Raw genomic sequence first — 27,982 nt, forward strand, 5'->3', positions numbered from 1 at the left:
ATAATGCAAGACATTATAGGTCCTTTTGTGTCAAAGGCATTAAAAGTCCAAAAAGTCCAACTTCAAGTGCCCATAACGTCTTCATAAAAAATCCAAATGATGCAAAATTTAAGTCCATTTTGATTGTCGTGAAAAGATCTACAACTTTTATGTTGGAGGTTGTTTCATTTGAAGCTTGCATCATCAAAAAGGAAGGGCTTGAAAGTTGGCCAATTTTAGAAACCTTGCCTTGACATGTTTTGCACATCACACTTTAAACTCAAAATTCATAAATTTCCACATTCCAAATGGACTTTTGACCAACATAACATTTGTTCCTCATACAAAGACCTTTCCAACCATTACCCATATGTCTATGCTTGGATTTTCTATATAGTATTTTCGAAGAGGTGAATGATTAGGTTCAATTATGGAATTCATGTTGAAATCTTGTTGCACAAGCCAATTCAGAGCAAATTACACGTCCAAACCCTTGGCATTTGAACTCAGCTTGCATTTGGCATTGCTTTTGGGCCTTGTGCATGATCATGCAAGCCCATGCAAGTGGTATCCAAATTTATGCACACAGATCATTCCACCCTTTCCTTGCCAATTTCTCTATAAATAGAGGCTTCATTCCCTCCATTTGAACATCCAATTTCAATCTGAAATGCTGCAGAATTCATTCCCCAACCATCACTAAAGAAGCAAGTTTCATTTCTCTTAAAATTTTCAGATCTCGAATTCAGCTTCATCTGGTTGTATTCATAGATCTAATGCTTCTAAACCTTCACCATACACTCCATTGAACTTCTGTTTTGATAAAGCAAGCAAGGTTTCAAGCTCAAATCACCAGAACTCAAACTTGAACTCCAACTGGTATTTTCTTCGATTCTCCTAATCCTTGGACCTATCGGTTGTGATTTTGTGTTGGCTGAAGTCCTCTCAATGGAGGCATCATGTTTATGCTTTTAATTTTTGCAATTCATTGAGTTCATGATGAACACCAGATTTTTCAACTTCTGATTTCTCAAATCATAGAGATCTAGAAGGAAAATGGATGGTATAGAGATTATGTACATCACCTTAGCTTTCTATTGATGTATAGATCGCATGTTTTGGTTGCCTTTTGAAGTTCTGCATTTTGGCCGGAATCTGGAAGCTCACCGGAGAAGACGGTGGCTCCGGTGGCTTCATCATGTCTAGTTTAAATCTAGACCGTTTGATCCATTTTCCAAGTTCAATCAGGATCATTCATTGTTATGACTTTTAATTCTTTCCTATGCGCACGCATTGACCAGAGACCACCATAGGCGCGCGCCTTAGGAGCGTGTGATCTGCCAGCTCAATTAATGAGCTCAGATCCAACGCTTCTCCTTTTTTTGCATTTTTATAATTTCTGATTTAATTTCTTTAATTCCTTTTATTTTCAAAAATCAATATCTCTTTCATCTTTTATCCAAAAAATATGGGACCAATTGCATTATTTCCCAAATAATTTCTAGTTTCTATTTCTGATTTTAAATATTTTTTATTTTATCATTTGATATTTTTTGTGGATTTTCTCTTTTCTGGTTATTTTTAATTCATTTTAAATAGTTTTTGATATTCAAAAAATACAAAAATATTTTCCTAACCTATTCGAATGATGATGGATCTATGAAAAATATTCTCATCAATTTTTGAATTGATTTGAGATTTATTTCAGATTTTAATTCAATTAGGTTATTTTTGTTCATTTTTAATTGATTAAAAATAGTTTCTGACTTTTAAAAATGCTGAAATTTTTTGTCAAACTTTGTTTGACCTTGTTGAACTTAGGATAAATCACTTGGACCTTTCAAGGTTGATTTAAAGTGATTTTGAAGTTTGACCTTTCTTTAATATTTTAATTCAAGTTTATATTTTATATTAAAAAATGCCAAAAATATGTTATTCATTTCTTGACTTCCAATCTTCATCTCACTTCTGTTTTTGATTGTTTGACCTTGACTTTCAATGTTATTGGTCAACATATGAGGATTGGTACATGTCATTTCATTTAATGCACTTTAATTTTTGCCATTTCCATTTCTCTTATTCATCTCCTTCTTCTTCTTCTTCTTTTTCTTTTTTGATCAATGAGTTGCAGGTTGATAAGTTAGCATTGATTAGAGGGGTTTAATCTTCCTTGATTCAAATCTAATTCATCTTGATCAATTGATCAAGTGAATGGCTTTGCATTAAGGATAAGTTGTCTTTTAAATCATGCATAAGGCTTAAACCAATACAAGATTAATTCTCTTCTCTTTTTGGCATGGCAAGTTGTTGGGACTTGGTTCACTAATCAAGACTCCTAACTTATGTTTGTTGCCTATATTATTATTGACCGGCCTCAGATAGTTGTGACTTCTACATAAGTCCAATTACGATTGCTTAACATATCGCTAAATTTGCCTTATGGCACACTAACTACTAACACTAACCATTAACCATTAACATTTACTTTATGAAATTTACTTTAATGCAATTTACTATTCTTGCACATATTATTCATTTGCTTTTCTCTTTGCTCACTTGAGCACATGTTTATGTTAATGCCATTTGCCTTTTGCTCACTTGAGCACATAATTGTGTATATATTATTTTGCTTGTGTTTTGTTTTGATTGTTGTGAACCAAATGCAAAGAAATGGACTTAGTTTCTAGGATCTTTCGCTATGCAAAGAATGGAGAATTGGACTTAGATTCTAGGACTTTCCTCATGCAAAATTGGAGTAAATGGGCCTTAATGATGAAGATGGATTAGAAGGACCAAATCTCTAAACTCAGTTTTGTCCATTCTTGATTTACTTCATGGAACTTTTGATGTGTGTGCTTTTGTGCTAGGGAATTCTATGAGAGCTCAAATTGAAGGACCATTGCCATGCTCATCTAAAGTGAAAGACACAAGATACATTGAGGAACTCTTAAGAGGCTTGTTTGATGGTTGCTTATGCTTTATTGTGATTGCTTGTTCCAAAGGATGGGAGCTACTTGGATCATCACTATGATCTCAAGAGAGGAACTCCTTGTGTGGTTTTGTTTTCTTTCCCCTCACCTTTTGTATGCTTAGGACCTTAGCCATTCTTCTTCTTCTCTCCACTCTAACCCAAGCCAAAACTTTTTGTGCAAACATTTAACCATTGTTTTCAAACATTAGAAACCTAAGCCTTATGCTTTTGATTTTCAAACTTTCTTTTCATAATACTTATTTTGAATTGAATCTTTAAGTCCACTTTGACCATTTTGCATATACCTCTAATTGGTAAATATAACCCATTGAAATTTCTTTTTGTGGTTCCAATGGCCACTCTCTTAATCAAATTTTCCATAACCTTTAGCTATTAGGTTTGAGTTATCTTTGTGGTAGATGTAATACTCACCTATATCCTTAGTGATGGACAATGAGTCTTCCATGCTTATTATAGGGTTAACCCCTCACTAGCATGTTGAAGCTATCCTCACATGGTGGATTTGTAGTTTGGTTGAGTTTTCTCCCTTTGATAATAAAAGACCTTAAGGCTTTTGGACCAATCAATTCACCAACTTGTTTTGAGATTTTTACCCCGAACTACGAGGTTTTGATCCTAATCTTTTTATGAGATGGTACGTAGGCAATGAGTTTATCCATCCAAACACCAAAATGTAAATAACTTGTATATTCTCTTCTCATCCCTTCAATCATGTTTGCACAAATAAACTTTCACAAAACAACAACCTTGCAACAAGTATGAAAAGGGCTCCCTAGGAGTACCTAGGATGTTTTGGGTGCCTAACACCTTCCCATTGCATAACCTACCCCCTTACCCAGATCTCTGTTTCTTTTACTAGTTTTTGTTAAAACTATTAGGTGTTTGTTCGCTTTCTAACCATTCCTTTGGATAAATAGAAGTGCGGTGGCGACTCGACTTGTATGGTTTACCTTGATTTAGTCAATATCTCTAATGGTAACGAATACCCCGCTACAGAAAAGTGGCGACTCTGCTGGGGATCAATTTGCCTAGTGGGTTATGCCAACTTTTCATACTTGTTGTATTGTATTGTTTTGTGACATATTTTTGTGCAATTTGGGATTACTGTATTGTATGTAATGATTGATTTGCTTGATATTAATTCCTTGTATGCTTGGTGATCTTTGTGAGATGAGTTCTATACCCGGACTCAAGTGCACTTAGGATAGGAGAATGGCGTAGTCTTGTTGACTTGTGTGGAGTTATTCCTTAGCAAGTTGACTTGCAAGTCCATTCACTTGGTGGAGGTCATGTTGGGATGAATAATGTCACACAAGTAAGTTGTGGTTAGACATTACTCTTTCCAATATAGACCTTAGAAGCCAATAACCTTAGTTTACCAAGCCCATCTTGACCTATTTTTAGGATGTAGTGCGAAAGTCGTTCAAGTGTAAGGTTTGATACGATTGTTACGCGATACAACACTCATAAGAGTCTCTCTTGAGAATATTTTTGGAATACGAGTAGTCGTTTCTCCGATAATATCCGAAAGATGGGATGATGACTATGGGAACCTCTTGTAGAACATGTTTGGCAGGTTTAAACCCTAGTACATTCCCTTTGGGTGGTTCTTAACCAAGACTCCATGCTCGTGACTTGCAACAAACCCTTGATTCATGGTTGATCCGTTCATATATCCTTAATATCAATGGAACTTGGGTTTTGATAAGGTGTAAACCATAATCCACCAAAATGGATGATTGATATTAAGGATAATATGATCCATCCCATGACCTTTGTTTGGCGTGCTTTGCTTGATCCTTGAGTGTGATTGTTGCATTCATGCATCCATGCATCCATTTGCATCCATATCATCAATAATGAAGAGAATTCTCAAGGAACTTAAGGGGTTTATTTGCAAAATTTTCAGACATGGAAAGACAAAGAAGGAATACAAAGAAGTACAGTTTCAGACAACCAGATTTGAAAGAGTTAAGGAATCTGACATCCTATGTACTAGATCCCTTGGGTTTCAAAGCTCGTTTTGGGGAGCTTCTTCCTCTTTTGACTACTCAGGTGGACGAAGGATTGATGAGTGTATTGGTGCAGTTTTATGATCCCTTGTACCGTTGCTTCACGTTCCCGGATTTCCAGCTTTTGCCTACGCTTGAGGAGTATGCCTATCTTGTGGGTATACCTATTCTAGACCAATTGCCATTCAGTGGCTTGGAGAGTATTCCTACTTCTCAAGAGATAGCTGACATGTTGCACATAGATGAATCTCTGGTTGGTGCTCATATGACTACTAAAGGTGGAATTCAAGGTCTCCCTTCTGAGTTCCTCATTTCTCAAGCTACTATCTATGGGAAGGCCATGAGTGAGGATGCCTTTGAAGCCATATTTGTACTTCTCATCTATGGGTTAGTGTTGTTCCCCAACATCGACAAGTTTGTGGATGTGAACGCTATTAGGATCTTTTCTACTCTTAATCCTGTTCCGATTCTGTTGGGTGATACCTATTTCTCTTTGCATATGAGGAATGCAAAGGGCGGCGGTGCCATTGTGTGCTGTTTGCCTCTGTTGTATAAGTGGTTTATTTCTCACTTACCTCGGACGGTCGCTTTCAAGGAGAGCAAGGGATGTCTACGGTGGTCCACGAGACTTATGTCTCTCACTAATGATGATATCTCTTGGTATAATCGTGTGTATGATGGTGTGCAGACTATCGACTCTTGTGGTGAATTCTCCAATGTGCCTCTTCTTGGTACATGTGGTGGGATTAACTACAACCCTGTTTTGGCACGTCGTCAGCTTGGGTTCCCCCTAAAGGATAAACCTAATAACATTTCGTTAGAGGGTGTGTTCTTTCAGGAGGGTAAAGATCCCCAAGGCTTGAAAGCTAGGATGATCCGCGCTTGGCGCAAGATTCATAAGAAAGGAAGGAAGGAGTTGGGCCCTAAGAATTGCACCGCTTTGGAACCTTACACTGCTTGGGTAAGGAAGAGAGCGTCTGAGTATCTCATGCCTTACGAGTATCCGAGAACTACACCTCTGATTATGGCTGGGCCTTCAACCCTCCCTAATAAAGGAGTAGAGGAGTTGGGAGACGAAGACCGTTCACGTGCTTGGATCCGTGAACGAGAGGAGTTGCTTTAGCAGATTAAGGAGAAGGATGCTTTGATAGAGTTCCTCGAACATCAGGTTATTGATGATCCTAATGATGCATGGACTTCTCTACTTCCTCAGTCTTCCAAGTTTTAGAAGAGGAAGTATGATCGACTCGCTAAGGAGAAGGCAGATATGGAGGCAGTGTAACACCCTTCTAAAATACCCCAAATATTTAATTAAAACAACATATAAAACTCAGAGTAATTATGCAGTTAAGGGTGTCACACACAAACACTGCACACCATTCAACAATATAACGGTCATGCTCCTTTATTAATTCAAAACATAAGCATTTGCATAAAACGCAGCGGATATAAATCTCATCATTCATGTAAAACATTACATGTAAAATGGTTCACAACCAATCAATAAAATATTCAAAACATCCCATCCCGATGTTACATCTATCAGAGCATGACCCACTAAGGAGACTACACTAGACTCCAAGTATTAGCTTCTACTCAACTCATTGCTCGTTACCTGAAAAATAGTTGTAAGGGTGAGTTCCTCAATCGATATAATAAGCATTATAAATTATCATGTCATGTTAAGTAAATAACACATTTCATCACCCAAATCAGATTACACATTCAGCAACGGCAATATCAACTCAATCATACTCATACTCAATGTCAACACAACCACACGTATAATATTGGAATACATCCATTCATATTATACGCCATACATCAATTATGCAATGAGACTCCACACATGCGGTACCGACTATTCTTGAACATATAGTTCAAGCTCACCGATCAATCCAGATACGGCTACTAAGCTCACTAGTCCCACTCATTTGAGATCTAATGACTCACTCACTAATTCCTCACCATGGGAATTAGCTACAGCCCCGAAGGCTATGCTATGCACACTAATCATCTAGCATGCAAACATCAACAACAAATCCACAATGATTCACTCACTAATTCCTCACCATGGGAATTAGCTACAGCCCCACAGGCTATGCTATGCACGCTAATCATCTAGCAATGCAACATCAACAACAATCCACAATGGACATATGCTCACACTCTAAGCCATACAACAGTCCATTCACAAATACATGCATAATATATACATTCACAGCATTATGCATATCATCATACATCATCAACACATGTATCAACACATCATATCATGTCAAATAATTAAACACAGTATTAGCACACTCTACTAATACCTATACTGCTCAAAACAGCGGGAAATAATCCCTACTATATCACACACCGATATAGGCAACCACCAATTAGGCACACAACATTTTAATTAACACTTTTTCCACTCTGCAACAGCGTTAACCGGTTAACGCCCTGGGTTAACCGGTTAACGCAGGCAAAACACGCTTACTGCCCAAAACTTAACAGTGTTAACCGGTTAACGCCCTGGGTTAACCGGTTAACGCAGGCAAAACAGCACTAATTCTCAATTCGTAACAGTGTTAACCGGTTAACACCCTGGGTTAACCGGTTAACGCAGACAAAACAGCAGTTCCTGCGCTAACACAAAGCAGAATGCAGAATCCTCCGCAATTTCCGCCGTTAGAGGACTTCCGGACCTCCGATTCCAATTCCGTAAAAAGCTATACGTCCAATAAATTACGACACACACCATTATCGATTCAATTACAGTTTTTAACACAGTTTATCCAACATCATTTTCAGCATTCACAATCCCAATTAGGGTCAATTCAACGGTTTATCACTACCCATTACATGCTAACCCATAATACCCATTAAACGACGATAAACCCCCCTTACCTGAGTTAATCCGGCGAATCTTTAAGCTCCAAGCTCTTCTCTTCTCCAACCTTTGCTCTCTGGTTCTTCCTCTTGCTCTGCCTCTTTCAGCCGCTTCTCTGAGTTTCACGTGAAAACCTTATTTTCCAAAATGAACTCTTTTTACTTATTCCAGCTTATATATTTTCAAATAATTATTATTCCAAAATAATAATAATAATAATCCAATTATCTAATTAAATTAATAAATATATTATTAACTTAATTTAAATAATTACCATATTATTATCGGGGTGTTACAACTCTCCCCCACTAAAAGAGTTTTCGTCCTCGAAAACATACCTCAAGCGAACAACTCTGGGTAAGACTCCTTCATCTTACTCTCCAGTTCCCAAGTCACATTGCCACCTGCTGGTCCTCCCCAAGCTACCTTCACTAAGGCAATCTCTTTACCCCGCAACTGCTTCAACTCTCGATCCTCAATCCTCATAGGTGATGTTTCAACAGTCAGGTTATCTCTCACCTGTACATCATCTATTTGGACTACATGCGACGGATCATGAATGTACCTCCTCAACTGAGACACATGAAAAATCTCATACAAATTCGCAAGCGACGGCGGTAAAGCGACACGATAGGCTACCTCCCCTATCCTCTCCAAAATCTGATAAGGACCAATAAATCGAGGTGTCAACTTCTTCGACTTCAAAGCTCGACCAACACCAGTTATCGGAGTAACACGAAGAAACACATGATCTCCCTCTTGGAACTCAAGTGACTTCCTCCTCTTATCATGATAACTCTTCTGACGACTCTGAGCAATTCTCATCTTCTCCTGAATCATCTTAATCTTTTCTGTAGTCTGTTGAACAATCTCCGGTCCAACCACAACACTCTCACCGGACTCATACCAACATAACGGTGTCCGACATCTCCTACCATACAAAGCTTCAAACGGTGCCATACCAATGCTCGAATGAAAACTATTGTTGTAGGTAAACTCAATCAAAGGTAAATAACAATCCCAAGCACCTCCCTTTTCCAAAACACAAGCTCTCAAAAGATCCTCTAATGACTGAATCGTCCTCTCAGTCTGACCATCAGTCTGCGGATGATATGCAGAACTCAATCTCAGCTTAGTTCCCAAAGCCCTCTGCAAACCTTCCCAGAACTTCGATGTAAATCTAGGATCTCTGTCCGAAACTAACTCGACGGAATACCATGCAAACTTACAACCTTCTCAATATACAACTCAGCTAATCTCTCTAACGGATAATCCATTCTAATCGGAATGAAATGAGCCGATTTTATCAACCTGTCAACAATCACCCAAATGGCTTCAAAATTCTTATTTGTCCTCGGCAAACCAGAAACAAAATCCATACTGATACTATCCCACTTCCACTCTGGAATAGCCAACGGTTGCATTAGCCCAGACGGCTTCTGATGCTCAATCTTTGACTTCTGACAAGTCAAACAGGAATAAACAAAACTCGCAATTTCTTTCTTCATTCCCGGCCACCAAAATAACTTTTTCAAATCATGATACATCTTCGTAGCTCCAGGATGAATACTCAGGCCACTACGATGTCCTTCTTCAAGAATACTCTTCTTAAGTTCGATAACATCCGGAATACACACCCGATTACCAAATCTCAAAACATCATTCTCATCAACTCTGAATTCACCACCTTGACCTTGATTCACTAGAGTCAACTTATCAACCAAAAGCACATCGGATTTCTGCCCCTCTCTAATCTCATCCAGAATACCACTCGTTAACTTCAACATTCCCAATTTAACACTATTGTGAGTACTCTCACACACCAAACTCAAGTCTCTAAACTGCTCAATTAAATCCAATTCCTTAACCATTAACATAGACATATGCAGCGATTTCCGACTCAATGCATCAGCCACTACGTTTGCTTTACCCGGATGGTAATTCAAACCAAAGTCATAATCCTTCAGAAATTCTAACCATCTCCTCTGTCTCATATTCAGCTCTTTCTGATCAAACAAATACTTTAAACTTTTATGGTCACTGAAAACCTCAAATCTTGACCCGTACAAGTAATGCCTCCATAACTTCAGAACAAATACCACAGCTGCCAACTCTAAATCGTGCGTCGGATAGTTCCTCTCATGAACCCTCAGTTGTCTCGAAGCATAAGCTATAACCTGCTTATTCTGCATCAACACACCACCCAAACCCAACAATGAAGCATCACAGTAAACCTCAAATGGTTCCGACGGACTCGGTAATATCAGAATAGGAGCAGTAGTTAACCTTCTCTTTAACTCTTGGAAACCTTCTTCACATTTTGAGTCCCAAACAAATGCTTGTCCCTTTCTAGTCAACATCGTCAACGGTAACGCCAACTTAGAAAATCCCTCAATGAACTTCCTATAATAACCTGCAAGTCCAAGAAAACTCCTTATCTCAGAAACCGACTTCGGAGCTTCCCACTTAGATACCGCTTCTATCTTAGAAGGATCAACAGCAACACCACCTCTTGAAATCACATGACCAAGAAAACTAACCTCTTCTAACCAAAATTCACATTTAGAGAGTTTAGCAAATAACTTCTTTTCTCGTAGAACTTCTAAAACCACTCTCAAATGCTCAGCATGCTCTTCTTCAGATTTCGAATACACCAAAATGTCATCAATAAACACCACAACAAACTGGTCTAGGTACGGATGGAAAATCCTATTCATATACTCCATGAATACTCCAGGCGCATTAGTCACACCAAAAGGCATTACAGAATACTCATAATGTCCATACCTTGTTCTGAAAGCAGTCTTCTGAATATCCTCAGTTTTCACACGTATCTGATGATACCCAGATCTCAAATCTATCTTGCTGAACACACTCGCACCAACCAACTGATCCATCAAATCATCAATCCTCGGCAAAGGATACCGATTCTTGATCGTCACTTTATTCAGTTGCCTGTAGTCCACACACAACCTCATAGTACCTTCTTTCTTTTTAACCAATAACACTGGTGCACCCCACGACGACACACTCGGACGAATAAATTTCTTATCCAACAGATCTTCCAACTGACTCTTCAATTCAGTTAACTCCACAGCAGACATACGGTACGGAGCCATCGATATCGGTCTAGTACCAGGTACCAAATCAATCGAGAACTCAACTTCACGCTCTGGCGGCAATTCATTCACTTCTTCAGGAAACACATCAGGAAAATCACACACCACTGCTAGATCGCCAATCACCAGTTTATCTTTAGCCTCCAGAGTCGCTAACAGCATAAACAACTCCGCCCCATCTGCTACTTCCTCATTCACCTGCTTGGCTGATAGAAACGAACTCTTTCCTTCTTCAATCTCAGGAAATATCACAGTCTTATCAAAACAGTTGATAGAAACTCGGTTAAACACCAACCAGTTCATTCCCAAGATAACATCAATCTGCACTAGTGGAAGACACACAAGGTCTATCCCAAAGTCTCTACCAAAAATACTCAAAGGACAACTCAAGCAAACTGAAGTAGTAGTCACTGAACCCTTTGCAGGAGTATCAATCACCATACTACCATACATCTCAGATATCTCTAACTTAAGTTTCACAGCACAATCCAAAGATATAAAGGAATGAGTAGCACCGGTGTCAATAATAGCTACAAGAGGAAAGCCATTAATATAACACGTACCTCGGATCAAACGATCATCTGCAGAAGTCTCAGAACCCGATAAAGCAAAGACCTTGCCTCCTGACTGATTCTCTTTCTTCGGCTTAGGACACTGTGGACTGATATGACCCAACTCTCCACAGTTGAAACAAGTTACAGTCTTCAACCGACACTCTGCAGCCAAATGACCACCTTTTCCACACTTGAAACACTTCATCTCAGCACTGGTACACTCATGGACACGATGTCCAGCCCGACCACATCTATAACACTTAGCAGGGGAACTAGAGTCTCCCCCACTAGGCCTCTTCATCCCAATCTGCTTCTGGAAACCTTTGCCAGCTGCATACGGTTTTCCACGATCATTCTGATTCTTGCCTTTCCTATCAACCCTTTGCTGATAGCTCTCTGCTCTGGCTTTGGAATCCTGTTCAAAAATCCTGCAACAGTCAACCAAATCAGAAAACACTCTAATTCGCTGATACCCAATAGCCAGTTTGATCTCGGGACGCAACCCGTTCTCAAACTTCACACATTTCGAAAATTCTCCAACAGCCTCATTATAGGGAGTATAATACTTTGACAGCTCTGTGAACTTAGCAGCATACTCAGTAACAGACTTGTTACCCTGCTTCAATTCCAAGAACTCTATCTCTTTCTTTCCTCTGACATCCTCTGGAAAATACTTCCTCAGAAATCTCTCTCTGAACACAGCCCAAGTGATCTCAGTATTCCCAGCAGATTCCAACTCAGTGCGGGTAGCAACCCACCAATCATCAGCCTCCTCTGATAGCATATGCGTACCGAACCTGACCTTCTGGTTATCGGCACACTCAGTCACTCGAAAGATTCTCTCGATCTCCTTCAACCACTTCTGAGCGCCATCTGGATCGTATGCTCCCTTGAACATTGGAGGATTGTTCTTCTGGAACTCACTCAGTTGACGAGCAGCTCCCATTCCTACAACATTCGGATTCCCTCCAAGTACTCCAGCTAGCATACCCAGAGCCTCAGCAATCGCGGCATCATCTCTACCTCTTCCAGCCATCTCTATTCTGAAACCCAACAAGCTAAAACAATAAGTACTGATAGGGTTACACAACACCTATCCCGTACAGGGAAACAGAATAATTACGACTCGACTCGACCGACTATGCTCTGATACCACTAATGTAACACCCTTCTAAAATACCCCAAATATTTAATTAAAACAACATATAAAACTCAGAGTAATTATGCAGTTAAGGGTGTCACACACAAACACTGCACACCATTCAACAATATAACGGTCATGCTCCTTTATTAATTCAAAACATAAGCATTTGCATAAAACGCAGCGGATATAAATCTCATCATTCATGTAAAACATTACATGTAAAATGGTTCACAACCAATCAATAAAATATTCAAAACATCCCATCCCGATGTTACATCTATCAGAGCATGACCCACTAAGGAGACTACACTAGACTCCAAGTATTAGCTTCTACTCAACTCATTGCTCGTTACCTGAAAAATAGTTGTAAGGGTGAGTTCCTCAATCGATATAATAAGCATTATAAATTATCATGTCATGTTAAGTAAATAACACATTTCATCACCCAAATCAGATTACACATTCAGCAACGGCAATATCAACTCAATCATACTCATACTCAATGTCAACACAACCACACGTATAATATTGGAATACATCCATTCATATTATACGCCATACATCAATTATGCAATGAGACTCCACACATGCGGTACCGACTATTCTTGAACATATAGTTCAAGCTCACCGATCAATCCAGATACGGCTACTAAGCTCACTAGTCTCACTCATTTGAGATCTAATGACTCACTCACTAATTCCTCACCATGGGAATTAGCTACAGCCCCGAAGGCTATGCTATGCACACTAATCATCTAGCATGCAAACATCAACAACAAATCCACAATGATTCACTCACTAATTCCTCACCATGGGAATTAGCTACAGCCCCACAGGCTATGCTATGCACGCTAATCATCTAGCAATGCAACATCAACAACAATCCACAATGGACATATGCTCACACTCTAAGCCATACAACAGTCCATTCACAAATACATGCATAATATATACATTCACAGCATTATGCATATCATCATACATCATCAACACATGTATCAACACATCATATCATGTCAAATAATTAAACACAGTATTAGCACACTCTACTAATACCTATACTGCTCAAAACAGCGGGAAATAATCCCTACTATATCACACACCGATATAGGCAACCACCAATTAGGCACACAACATTTTAATTAACACTTTTTCCACTCTGCAACAGCGTTAACCGGTTAACGCCCTGGGTTAACCGGTTAACGCAGGCAAAACACGCTTACTGCCCAAAACTTAACAGTGTTAACCGGTTAACGCCCTGGGTTAACCGGTTAACGCAGGCAAAACAGCACTAATTCTCAATTCGTAACAGTGTTAACCGGTTAACACCCTGGGTTAACCGGTTAACGCAGACAAAATAGCAGTTCCTGCGCTAACACAAAGCAGAATGCAGAATCCTCCGCAATTTCCGCCGTTAGAGGACTTCCGGACCTCCGATTCCAATTCCGTAAAAAGCTATACGTCCAATAAATTACGACACACACCATTATCGATTCAATTACAGTTTTTAACACAGTTTATCCAACATCATTTTCAGCATTCACAATCCCAATTAGGGTCAATTCAACGGTTTATCACTACCCATTACATGCTAACCCATAATACCCATTAAACGACGATAAACCCCCCTTACCTGAGTTAATCCGACGAATCTTTAAGCTCCAAGCTCTTCTCTTCTCCAACCTTTGCTCTCTGGTTCTTCCTCTTGCTCTGCCTCTTTCAGCCGCTTCTCTGAGTTTCACGTGAAAACCTTATTTTCCAAAATGAACTCTTTTTACTTATTCCAGCTTATATATTTTCAATTAATTATTATTCCAAAATAATAATAATAATAATCCAATTATCTAATTAAATTAATAAATATATTATTAACTTAATTTAAATAATTACCATATTATTATCGGGGTGTTACAGGCAGCCTACGAGAGGGAGGTGAAGAGACTTCGTGCATCTTATCTTCATGTGTCCCGAGCTTTAGATGATTGTTTCTAGGGATCCATAGGATGATTATTTTCCTTTTCTCTTGTATATGATTGACAATGCTGTACTTCTTTTCCCTGGTATTATTTGATGAGATGTTTTAATATGTGATAAATGATTAATATTTCCCAAAATTTGCAAATAAAACCCTAGAGTTCCTTTGAAATATAAAAAATAAATCATGTGCACAAGCATTACATGCATCATGTGCATAAGCAGGTTTTTTTTCCGGCCTCTTGTCCTGTGGTCTAACTCTGTGCTCTTCATTTATTTTGAAGACAAGCTGACTCACCGGTACTACACTAGAGCCAACTCTGCAAGATTGATGGATCAACTAGAGTAAGAGAACCGTGAACTCAAAGAGGAAGTGGCCAGACTGAGTGCTTTGATGAAATCATTTTTGGCTGCCCAGAGCCAGTCTTCTCCAACGCCTTCAACTCCTCCCCAGAGGACAGTTATCTCAGAGAATGTCTCCTCTACTGTGCCTGCAGCCAGTGCACACTTTGCTCCTACAGCCATGCCAACCGAGTTTCTGTGGGGGATGCCTCCTAATTTCATGCCTGAGGGTCCTGCTCCCACTTTTGCTTCTATGTCGGCATCTAGCTCGGTCCTTGCTGTTCCTCCTCCCGTCGTGCATACCATGCCTAGGGTAGACGACACCATCTATCATTCTGAGCCGTCTGAGGGCCCAGATGTCTATGAGAAGATGGACGCTATGAATGATCAATTTCTTGAGCTTCGCAAAGAATTGAAGACTCTTAGAGGAAAGGATCTCTTCGGCATGTTTGCTGCGGAACTGTGTTTGGTTCCCAACGTGAAGATTCCCGTGAAATTCAAGGTCCCTGACTTTGAAAAGTACAAAGGAAACACTTGTCCTCTCAGCCACCTGGTCATGTATGCCAGGAAGATGTCTACTCAGACTGATAACAACCAGTTGCTCATCCACTACTTTCAGGATAGTCTGTCCGGTGCTGTCCTGAGATGGTACATGGGGTTAGACAGTGCGAACATCCGATCTTTCAACGACCTTGGTGAGGCCTTCATCAAGCAATACAAGTACAATGTGGATATGGCTCCCGATAGGGATCAATTGAGGGCCATGTCCCAGAAGGATAAGGAAACATTCAAAGAGTATGCCCAGAGGTGGCGAGAGGTGGCAGCACAGATCGTGCCTCCGCTAGAAGAGAAGGAAATGACCAAGATCTTTCTGAAGACCTTGAGTTCATTCTATTATGAGAGGATGATTGCTAGCGCTCCTTCTGACTTCACCGAGATGGTGAATATGGGGATGCGTTTAGAAGAAGGGGTTAGAGAAGAACGTCTAACCAGAGAAGAAGGTTCTTCTGCCAAACGTTATGGGGCGTTTGCAAAGAAGAAAGATGGAGAGACACATGTTGTGACCTCCCATGTGAAACCAAGAAGACCCTCTGTGAGGAGGAGGACTGTGCGTCCCGCCAGTAACCAGCACCAGGTGGCTCATATAGCACCTGTGTTCAGAGACAATCAACATAGCAACAATCAGCAACCACCTCAGCAATATCAGCAACAGCATCGTCCGCAACAGCAGGCCTATCAGCCTCGAAAACAATAATCAAACCAGCACTAGTTACGAGAAGAAAAGGGTCACTTTTGATCCTATTCTGATGATGTACGCATAATTATATCCCTCTTTGATAGAGAGGAAGTTGATTACTCCGAGAGACCCACCAGCTATACCTGCTAACCCCTAGTGGTGGTATAAGCCCGAATTGCATTGTGTATACCATTCTGGTGCTCCCGGTCACGACGTGGAGAATTGCTATCCTTTGAAGACCAAGGTTCAAGACCTTGTGAGGTGTGGCATTCTGTGGTTTGAGGACGTAGGTCCTAACGTGAAGAAGAACCCATTGCCCGAGCATGGGAAATCTGTCAACATGGTCCAGGGCTGCCCTGGCAAATACAAGGTCAAATATGTGAGTCATATCCGACAGTCTCTGGTCGAGTTGCATCGTTTGCTATGCGAGTACAGTCACTATGAGCACGATCATGATAGATGCCGAGTATGCCCTGTTAACAGATTGGGTTGTCGCCAAGTGTGCAAGGATCTTCAGGAAATGCTGGACGAAGGGGTCATTGAGATTCTTCAGAATAGGAATGTTGACGAAGATGAGCCTGAGGTCAACGTAATTTCCCCAGTATTTCGGATGCACGAACCTGTTATCATCAAGTATGATGGTAGCAAGCAGAAGGCTTCTCCTTCTCTGATCATTAAACCTGCCGGTCCAGTACCGTATTCATCTGAAAAGGCAATTCCCTTTCGTTACAACGCTGTTGCTGTAGAAGATGGGAAAGAAGTGTCCTTACCATCCTCCTCTGTTGTGAATATTGCAGATGTAAGTGGTTTGACCTGCAGCGGTCGTGTGTTTTCAGCACCACCAAAGCCTCAAACTAATGCTGATTTTGTTGAACGCCCGATTGGGAATGCAGTGATTTCTCCGAATCCGGCACTTGCTGTTAAACCCTCCTCTGTACTAAAAACTCCTACTTCTGTTGGCCTTAGTGGCAATGGAAAAGAAGACTGTGATGAGATGCTGAGGCTCATCAAGAAGAGCGAGTACAACATTGTAGACCAACTTCTACAAACGCCATCCAAAATATCCGTGTTATCATTACTTCTGAATTCAGAACCACATAGAGAGGCTCTACAGAAAGTTTTGGATGTGGCATATGTGGATCATGATGTCACAATAGAGCAATTCGATAGCATTGTTGCAAACATTACCGCTTGTAACAATTTGAGCTTTTGTGACTCTGATCTCCCTGAGGAGGGAAGAGACCACAACTTGGCATTACACATCTCCATGAACTGCAAAGACGACGCCATGTCCAATGTGCTGGTGGACACTGGGTCATCCCTGAACGTATTGCGAAAGTCCACTCTCTCAAGACTATCATATCAAGGGCCTCCCATGAGGCAGAGTGGAGTTGTTGTGAAAGCTTTTGATGGGTCGCGTAAGATTGTGATTGGGGAAGTTGATCTCCCAATCAAAATTGGACCAAGTGATTTCCAAATTACCTTCCAGGTTATGGACATCCACCCATCGTACAACTGTCTCTTAGGCAGACCATGGATTCACGAGGCTGGCGCCGTGACATCCACCCTACACCAGAAGCTGAAATTTGTGAAGAATAAGAAACTGGTGGTGGTAGGGGGAGAAAAGGCTCTCTTGGTTAGCCATTTATCTTCCTTCTCGTACATAGATGTTGAGGATGAAGTTGGAACTCCTTTCCAAGCTTTATCTATAGCTGAGCCTATTGAGAAGAGAACTCCTTCATTTACTTCCTATAGAGATGCGAAGTTGGCCATTGAGTGTGGTGCAACTGCTGGTTTGGGAAAAATGATTGAGTTAGAAGACAACAAGTCCCGGGCTGGCATTGGCTTTTCTTCTGGGGTCTTCAACGCGCAAGGGCTATTCAGGAGTGGAGGTTTTATCCACACCGGTCAGGATGAGGAAGTTGCTGCTGTCTTGGAAGAGGATGCAGAGGATTCTGACAATTTCATCATCCCTGGAGGGGTCTGCAACAATTGGGTCGCTGTGGATATTCCTACAGTTGTCCACAAGACAACGTAATGATCACTTTGTTTAAAAACCCTTCTCCCATGCCAAAAGTAGGAGTGATGACATTGTTGGCAACATAAATACAATGATATTTTCATTCAATAAATTCATGTTAAATGTTTGTTTTTCCAAATTATTTTCCCTTTTCGCTTTTTGCATGAAATTGGTGATCACATAAAACCCTAAAAATAAAATCAATCTTTTCATCTGCATAATGATTTGCCTTGTTTGAATTCTAAAGCTTTTCATATCCAAAATCATTATGCAGGTTGATTTCTAGACCCATTGAACATAATGACCCAACACCATCTCCCAATTTTGAATTCCCTGTATTTGAGGCAGAGGAAGATGATGTTGAAGAGATTCCTGATGAGATCACCCGTTTACTTGAGCATGAAGAGAAGATCATTCAGCCACATCGTGAGGTGAAGATTGGGGCACTCCTAGAAGAATCTGTTAAGAAGGGGTTGATTGAATTGCTACGAGAATACGTTGATGTCTTCGCCTGGTCATATGAAGACATGCCTGGTCTAGATACTGGTATTGTGCAACATTTCCTACCTCTAAAACCTGAGTGCGTGCCTGTGAAGCAGAAGCTCAGAAGAACTCATCCTGATATGGCAGTAAAAATCAAAGAGGAAGTTCAGAAGCAAATTTATGCAGGGTTTCTGGTGACTTCTACATATCCTCAATGGGTGGCCAATATTGTGCCCGTGCCTAAGAAAGACAGAAAAGTCCGGATGCGTGTGGACTATAGAGACTTGAATAAAGCTAGTCCGAAAGATGATTTCCCTTTACCACATATTGATATGTTGGTAGACAATACAGCTAAATTCAAAGTCTTCTCATTTATGGATGGATTTTCCGGATATAATCAGATTAAAATGGAACCCGAGGATATGGAGAAGACAACATTCATCACACCTTAGGGAACATTCTGTTATCGAGTGATGCCCTTCGGTTTGAAGAACACCGGAGCCACGTATCAACGAGCTATGACTACCTTGTTTCATGATATGATGCACAAGGAGATCGAGGTATACGTTGATGATATGATTGCTAAGTCGAGAACAGAAGTTGAACATGTAGAGCATTTGTTGAAGCTTTTCCAGTGTTTGAGGAAGTACAAGCTTCGTCTGAATCCCAACAAGTGTACATTTGGAGTCCGTTCTGGCAAGTTATTGGGCTTTATTGTTAGTGAAAGAGGTATTGAGGTTGATCCTGCAAAGGTCAAAGCAATACAAGAGATGCCCGCGCCCAGGACTGAGAAGCAAGTCCGAGGTTTTCTTGGTCGCTTGAATTACATTTCCAGATTCATATCCCACATGACTGCCACATGTGCGCTGATATTCAAGCTCCTCCGGAAAGATCAGTCTCATGATTGGACCGAGGATTGCCAGAAAGCCTTTGACAGTATTAAAGAGTATCTGTCTGAACCTCCGATTCTGTCCCCTCCTGTGGAAGGGAGACCATTGAAGACTCCATGGGCTGTGTCCTTGGTCAGCAAGACGAATCAGGGAAGAAAGAATATGCTATTTACTACCTGAGCAAGAAGTTCACCGATTGTGAGTCTCGATACTCGATGCTTGAGAAGACATGCTGTGCTTTGGCTTGGGCTGCTAAGCGCTTACGCCAGTATATGTTAAATCGTACGACTTGGTTGATATCCAGAATGGATCCAATCAAGTATATCTTTGAGAAGCCTGCTTTAATTGGAAGGATTGCCCGTTGGCAGATGTTGTTATCTGAGTATGATATTGAGTATCGAACTCAGAAGGCTATTAAAGGTAGTATCTTGGCTGACCACTTGGCACATCAGCCGATCGAGGATTATCAGTCAGTTCAGTATGACTTCCCAGATGAGGAAATTCTGTATTTGAAAATGAAAGATTGCGATGAGCCTACACTCGATGAAGGGCCAGAGCCTGGTTCCAGATGGGGTATGGTGTTTGATGGCGCTGTAAAATAGTATGGAAATGGTATTGGGGCAGTAATCATTACTCCTCAGACAGCAAGGCTAACTTTCAAATGCACGAATAATATGGCTGAGTATGAGGCTTCTGCACAATCGACTACTCCAAAGATGACTACCTTCGACGAATAACTCGACATGCTAGTAATCTCCCCAAGCTGACTCCGTTTGCCTTCCAACCATCCTTCAACTATACTCCATAATTTGACACTTGGTGGAAGGAATATCATGCTAAGGAGTTCATGACTGCTGCACCATTAAGCCAATATCTAACTAATGCTTATTCTTCCTTGCAACAAAAGTTAAAAAAGGTAGAGATTGACACATTAAGGAGATCCAAGCTTTTCATAAATATTTTGAAACTGTGTATGACCCTGACGACCTTAGTCGAATGATCCGTGAAGTAGCTGTCACTTTAAAAGAAAAAATATGTCTTCAAAGCTTCCAAACTTACGCATTCCTGATTACATAAAGGACAAGTATTTATTCGTTCTAAAATTCTTTCCTCCTAAATTTCCTCCTTTGCCAACAAGTGAAATGGCTCTCGATTTCGCCCCTCTGTTTCCATGGTGGTTCATTTGTGGGAAATTTCTGAAGGTACACAAAAACTAATGCCTGAGACTACTTAGGGAGTGACTCCGACTAAGCACGACATATACAATTTCAAAGGCCACCTTCATGTCGACATAAAGCATGTCAGGGTCGAAACCCTTATACATGAAGGTGAGGGAAATAAAAGATCTTGTCTCCGTCTTTTTACATCTTGACACATTATTTCTTTGTACTCATAGATGACTTATTTGTTAACAGCTGTTGAGTACATAAAGAGGATAAGGGACACTGTAAGACCCCAATTTTGACCCTAAGATCCCTCATGCCATCTCATCATATTTGCATTGGCATTGGGATCACAACTTGATATCCTCCTCACCTATTATTCATTGGGTTTGCATTGGGAGAGATCACCAAGCATTTTTGTTTGTATCATACTCTATTTTTCTTTGTTTGCTAACTAAAATACCCAAAAAATATGTCTAGTATAGTTTTGTTTCTGTTGTAGGTAGTGTGTGCATCCACCTATACCTCATCAAGCTCACAACTAGGGTTTGAGACCCTCAGTGCAAGGTATCAAGCAAGCAAAGGTACAATTGAGTTCTAAGCATCATATATGGATCCCAATGTTCTTCATTTTTTATTTTGATTAAGAATTCATCAAGAGTTTGAAGCTTGTTTGTCAAGGAAGCCCTAATTCATCTAGGTATCTTGTGTGACTTCCTCAGCAAGTTTCTTCAACATTTGGTCAAAGGTATTATGGTATACTTAATTTAACTTCATCATAAGCATATATAATTCTCCATGAGCCCCAAATATCAAAGGAACTTCAAGTTTGCAAGTTGGTTCAAGCAGGTTAACCAGAAAAGTCAACTAATCAAATCTAGGGTTCCCTAGACCCTATCTCCTACACTTTTAGTCATATGAAAATAATTCCAAGAGAAACTTTACTCTTTGTGACATTCCAAACAACTTTCATGTTGGCATCAAGATCTAATTTTGCTTGGAAAGTCATTTTTTATGGTGAAATATTATAGGTCACTTTGTCTGTTCCCTAGATGGAAGGTCAACTTCCAAGAATCATAACTTGCACATTTTTTATGATTTGAAGATGATCCAAGTTTCATGATCAATTTCAAGATGTATTCTTCAAATCTTCTTCTTTTATAAAAGTCAAATTCCACCTGCAATAGCATGTTCCATGAGGAAACATTATAGGTCCATTTTGGCCATCATCATTGAACAAGCAATTTTCCTCAACTTCTAAAATCCATAACTCCATCATGAAAGATCCAAATGTTGTCAAGTTTGTGACTAAATTTAATATGATTGAAATATATACAAATTTGATGAAGGAACCAAAGTCATTTGAAGCTCATAGAAAAAGTTACTCAAGGTGGAAAAAGGGGTCATTTGACTTTTAACTTAGAAATGTTTCAAGTATGTTTGATTCCTCCAACTTCAAGGTCAGAATTCATCAAGTTCCAAGCTTCAAATGGAAAATTTTCCAACATCAAAGTTGTTCCCCCTTCATGCTATCTTTCTAAAGAGTCCAAGATCATTCCATTTGGATCAAAATTGAGGGACTTGTGCATGGTTCCTTTGGATGGCTTGTTTTGGCAACTTTTATACTCAAATGTTAATCTCTCTTGCATGCTTCCATGTTATGACTTTGGTATCAATTGTGCATGAATTTGGAGTGGATTATATCATTACTTGGTCCTAAATGCATGCCCATGCACCCATGCACACAACTTGCTATTTTTGGATTTAAATTGAGAAGGTGCGGAAATCACATCACAATGCCTATATAATGAGCTCATTGGCCTCATAATTGAGGAGGACCCTGGCCTAAGCTTTGATCAACAATCCCATGGCCTCTATTGAAAGAACACCTTGAAGATTTCCTTTGAAATCGAGTTTTAGTTCACTTTCTGTTTTTGAGCTAGAACTCCAAGGGTTCACATCCATATTTGTTCTAATCATCTCCTGCAAGCAAGAGGAAGCAAGGCCAAGTGAATTTGCATTGAGATCAAGCCTAAACACTGCAACCTGATGGTGATTTTTCCAGATTTTCAAGTCTTCGATTCTCTCTCATTTCTTTATAATTTTGCTTGATTTTTGCTTGGTTGAAGTCCTACCAATGTAGGCAATAAGATTGAGTTGCTTTGAGGTTGAATCGAAGCAACTCAGTCATGGAACCTCAATCTTCAACTCCACATATATTTTTATAAAGTGAGAGTTGAAGAAATTGGAGATCAAATTTGAGATCCTCGTGATTTTCTCTTCAAAATGACATATGATCCATTAATTTTGGTGATGTTTTGGTCCTGACCAGTCCGACGAGGGTGGCTGAAGAAGATGGCCAAAACTAGGGCTCCGGTGGTGAACTGGATCAATCCAGGCCATTTGATCCTTGGTCCATGTTCTAATCTCCTCCATCCAATCTGATTACCATCCATACACACATGTTGCCTTTGTAACACCATGGACATGTGCGCATGGCCATCAGATCTACCACCTCAATTAATGAGGGAGATCTGATGGCCATTGTTTTTTTTATTTATTTATCTGATTTTCTGTTTTATTATTTTAAATACCATTTTCTTATTAAATTCATTATAAATTCAATTTTAATCCAAAAAAATGGGACTTTTACCAAAAAAAATTCAAATAATTTCCTCTTCCATTTTCTGAATTAAAATTATTTTTTGGATTGGATATGATATTTGTAGTGAATTTAATGATTTTTGACTTGTTTTTAATTGATTTTAAATACTTCTGACTTTTCAAAAATGCCAAAAAAAATAGTCTAAGGTCCTTTGACCTTGTTTGACCTATGATAAATCCCTTGACCATTTATTTGGTGATTTGAAGGGATTTGAGCTTTTTCATCTTTTAAAATGCATTTTTATTCATTTAAAAATTGAATTTTAATTGTTTAACTACTTTAAAATTGTGTTGAGCCATTTGATTAACTTTGTGTTGACTCATCTTTTGTTTGGCCTTGATATTGGTTAAATTTGACTTCCATTTGATCAATACTATTGGATTTAGGGGGTTGATGAAGTTTGAACTTCATCTCTCAAGATGAATGGATAGTATTGATCAAGTGAGGTTCATCCCTTGATCAATTTGGGATTATCTTTCACTTCATCTCTTTATCTTCATCTCAATTCTTTCCCAATCCATCCATGGCCAATGACTTCTCACAAGATCAAATGCTGGTTGATTCATCAATGACCTTGTGTCAGATGAATCAACATGAGCATGATTGAGATATGTCCATCCCCTCTTATTTTTGTGTGCGGTATGCTTTAGGAGCTTGGTCTTTGTACCTTGTCTCTAGCATGCACTAACACCAATATTTTTATTACCCGACCTCAGATAGTTGTGACTTCTACATAAGTCCAATTACTATTTCTTAACATAGAGCTAAATTTGTCCCAAAGGCATAACATTTTTGCAAGTGAGATTGTAAATCTCTCATTCCTCATGGTATTGTGTGAATATTTAACCTCTTTTCCATTTGGGAGAGCTAGTGGCATACTTGTTGTTTTATTCAAGTTGGGTCCCTTCTCATAGATGATGTCTAGGTTCATATCTTCATGCTTGTGAGTGGATGGTTGAGTGTTCTCCAAAGAATGACTTAAACAATTTTCTTATTCCACTAACATTCACTAACATCTTTCTTTGCATTGCTTTTATTTTAATGTCATTTATTTTAATGCAATTTAAATTTATGCACTTTATCATTCATTGCCATTTACACTCATGCAATTTATTTATGTTTCAGTCATTTTCACTTTGCTCACTTGAGCCATATTTTGTGCTTGTATTATATTGTTGTAGCGGTAAATTCATGACCATTAAGCTATGGATAAACTTAACGTCAATAAAACCAGAGTCGCCACCACACTTTTATGGTTTCCAAAGAAAAAGGGAAAAGTACGAACAAAACCCAAAGATAAGAAGTTTTCAAATCAAAACTGATAAAATGCCAGAGATTACAGGTAAGGGGGTTGGTTACACAGAGGGAAGGTGTTAGCACCCAAAGTGTCCTAGGTACTCCTAGGGAGCCCTTTTTTTATGTGTGTATGTGTTTTTGGTATAAAATATGTTTGCAATAAATAGAGTGTGGGGATGAGAAAATAATTCATTAATTATATTTTTGTGTTTGACAAGACCTTCGGACTTGTGCCTACGTACCAACATAAAAATGAGGGATCAAAACCTCGTAGTTCGTGGTATCAATTTCAAAGTGAGTGAATTGCTTTTAACAAAATTTTTAATTTTAAGAGAGGCACAAAGGGGCCTAAAAGAGTTTGGATGAGTGTTAGTTCTTTTTGTCTTTTGAAATTTTAAGTCAATATTGTTAAGTTCATTTACAAGTTTGATTAAGAAAAGAGAGTTTAAAATACAATGGTATAAAGCCAAAGATTCTAATTTGCAATAAGGTCTAAGTTTAGAAATCACAATCAAAGAAGATTTTGAAAAGGGGGAGAGATTTGAAATTTAAGAAATGGGAGGAGATGAAGAGACTAATCCTAAGCAAAAATTTAAAAGTTAAGAGTTGAAAAGATTTGACCAATGGGATGCAGTCCAATAGACAAGAATGTCATATAGAAACCCACTTTTCCTTTGGACTTTAAATCAAGCAATATCAATAAGCAAGTAGCAATATGAAGAGCAAGGCATCAAATAAAGATAGCGACATCCAAGCTAGCAACTTCATAGTCTTCTTCTTAATCTTCCCATGTATCAGATGACATACTCCTTGAATGGCTCAAAATAAGGCATTAGACACAAGTTCAAAGTAACATTTGCATCAAGATCATGTAGCAGATGAACTCAAGTGGATCCCAATACTTGTATCAGATGAAAGCTCAAATCACAATAACTTGGTTTCAGAAATGTTGGCATTGGCCAAGTCCTTTTTCATAGGGAATTTTGCCTAATTCTAAGTCCAAAGCTCAGATCAAATCCAACAGTCCACACAAACATTTTTTAGGTTTTTTTTGTTGTTTATTAGGTATTTTAAGGTCCTACGACCACAAACACAAACAAGATACACAAACAAATGTATATAATCACAATATATGGCTCAAGTGAGCAAAGTGAAAATGGCATAAACATAAACAAGTTAAATGATATGTAAAATGGAAAATGAAATGGTAAATGACTTGAATTTAAATTGCATAAAGTAAATGACCTGAAATTAAAAGCAATAATAATAAAAGTTAGTCAAATGTTAGTTGATTAGATGTTAGTGAAGTTTTACTTTTCAATTGATTAAGTCATTCTTTGGAGAACACTCAACCCTCTATTCACAAGCATGGATCCTTGAACCAAGACATCTTCCAAAGGAAGGAAAAAAGGCAAAGTTTCCACACAATACCATGAAAGGGGGGAGACTTACAATATCACTTTCTAGAATGTTATGCCTTTGGGTCATAATTTAGCGCTATGTTAAGCAATCATAATTGGACTTATATAGAAGTCACAACTATCTGAGGTCGGGTAATAGAAATCTTGGTGTTAATGCATGTTAGAGATATGGTATAATGAACCATACTCCTAAAACATACCACACACAAAAAGAAAATGATCAAAGGATGGACCTAATCTCATCCATACTTGTATTGGTTCATCTAACACAAAGTAATTGATGAACCAATTAGCCTTAGGATATTGAGACTTCATTGGTCAATGAAAGGGATGGGATAGAATGGGATTAAAGATAAAGAGGGGGGGGGGGGGGGGAGATGAGACAAACACAAATTGGTCATGGGAGGAATTTTATCAAATTAAAATCATTCATTCATTTTGGGAGATGAAATGTACATTTCATCAATCCCATAAATCCAATGATTTTAATCCAACAAAAGTCAAATCAACCTTGACCAAGGCCCAAACACATAGTCAAACTTCACAAGTCAATAAAAATGGCTCAACATGATTTCTACACAATTAATCAATTAAAAATCAAATTAAAATGAATTTAAATTAAATTATGTTTGATCAAAAACCTAAAACCTCTTCAAAACACCAAATAAATGGCCAAGAGATTTATCCTAGGTCAAACAAGGTCAAAGGACCTTAGACAAAAAAATTCATTATTTTTGAAAAGTCAGAATATTTTTAAACAATTAAAAATATGCACAAAAACAATTAATTCTGGAAAAATATCAAAATTATTCCAAAAAAATAATTTTAATTCAGAAAATGAAAGAGGAAAATATTTGAATTTTTTTGGTGAAAGTCCCATATTTTTTGGATTAAAAATGGAATTGATATGAATTAATTAAAAATAATGGATTAAATGAAATAATCAGAAATTCAAAAAAAGGAGAGCCATCTGAATTCCCTCATTAATTGAGGTGGCTGATCAGATGGTTAGAAACGCGCGTTCCACCAATGCCTCAGTCAACTGTCCCACACGCGTGGTAATCAATTTGGATGGATGAGATTAGAAGCTATGGACCAGATCAGGTGGTTGGAACCCTGCCAACACACCACCGGTGCCCTAGTTCCGATCATCTTCTCCGGTGAGGACCACCGGACTGGTCCAAGCTCAACTCAAAGGAAAATGAAAAGTGAATACACTAATTTGAAGGAAAAATGCCCAGGGGCACGAATCTGGCCTCAATTTTGTCCAATTCCAAGTATATAAAAAGATACAGGGATTTGAATTTTGAGGATCATGAACTGAGTTGCTTCGATTTGACCTCAAAGCAACTCAATCTTCTTGCCTGCATTGATAGGAATTCAGACAACCAAAAATCAACAAGAATAATGAAGAATTAAGGGAGAATCGAAGAGATGAAAATTCTGAAAATTCACCTTCAATGGAGCTTCAAATTGGCACGATCTTGCTTTTAATTATGCTTGGCCTTGCTTCAGATGCTTGATGGAAGTGAAATGGATCAAAGAAAGGGATGGATTCCTGGAGTTTCAATCTCAAAATAGATGGAGAATTGAAACTCTATTTTCAAAGAAAATCTTCAAGTTTATCCTTCAATGGTGGGGGTTTGAGGTTGCAGGTTCAAAGCTTGGGCATGAGGTCCTTAATTCCGAGCAATGAGGGTCTTATTTGTAGGCCATGAGATTTATTTCTACATACTTCCAAATTTGGAAAATTTTGAAATTCTCCTTTGAATGGTTGCATGGGCGTGTGCTAGGCCCATGAGATGATGTGAGT

The 27,982-nt window shown here is 39.0% G+C and overlaps 1 protein-coding gene across 1 annotated transcript in view; it reads right to left on the minus strand.

The window, feature by feature from the left end:
- Positions 1–556: 556 nt before the first annotated feature.
- The window catches only part of LOC127095502 (uncharacterized), a 52,538-nt gene continuing 25,112 nt past the window's right edge, over positions 557–27,982 (minus strand). The window contains exons 5-6 of the mRNA XM_051034183.1: positions 11,179–11,793; positions 557–652 (exon numbers count right to left, since the gene is read on the minus strand). Of these exons, the coding sequence (XP_050890140.1) occupies positions 557–652; positions 11,179–11,793 (711 nt within the window). The remainder of the gene's footprint in view (positions 653–11,178; positions 11,794–27,982) is intronic.

Source organism: Lathyrus oleraceus, chromosome 1 (genome assembly GCF_024323335.1).
Source record: "Lathyrus oleraceus cultivar Zhongwan6 chromosome 1, CAAS_Psat_ZW6_1.0, whole genome shotgun sequence".
In the NCBI taxonomy this organism is placed as follows: domain Eukaryota; kingdom Viridiplantae; phylum Streptophyta; class Magnoliopsida; order Fabales; family Fabaceae; genus Lathyrus; species Lathyrus oleraceus.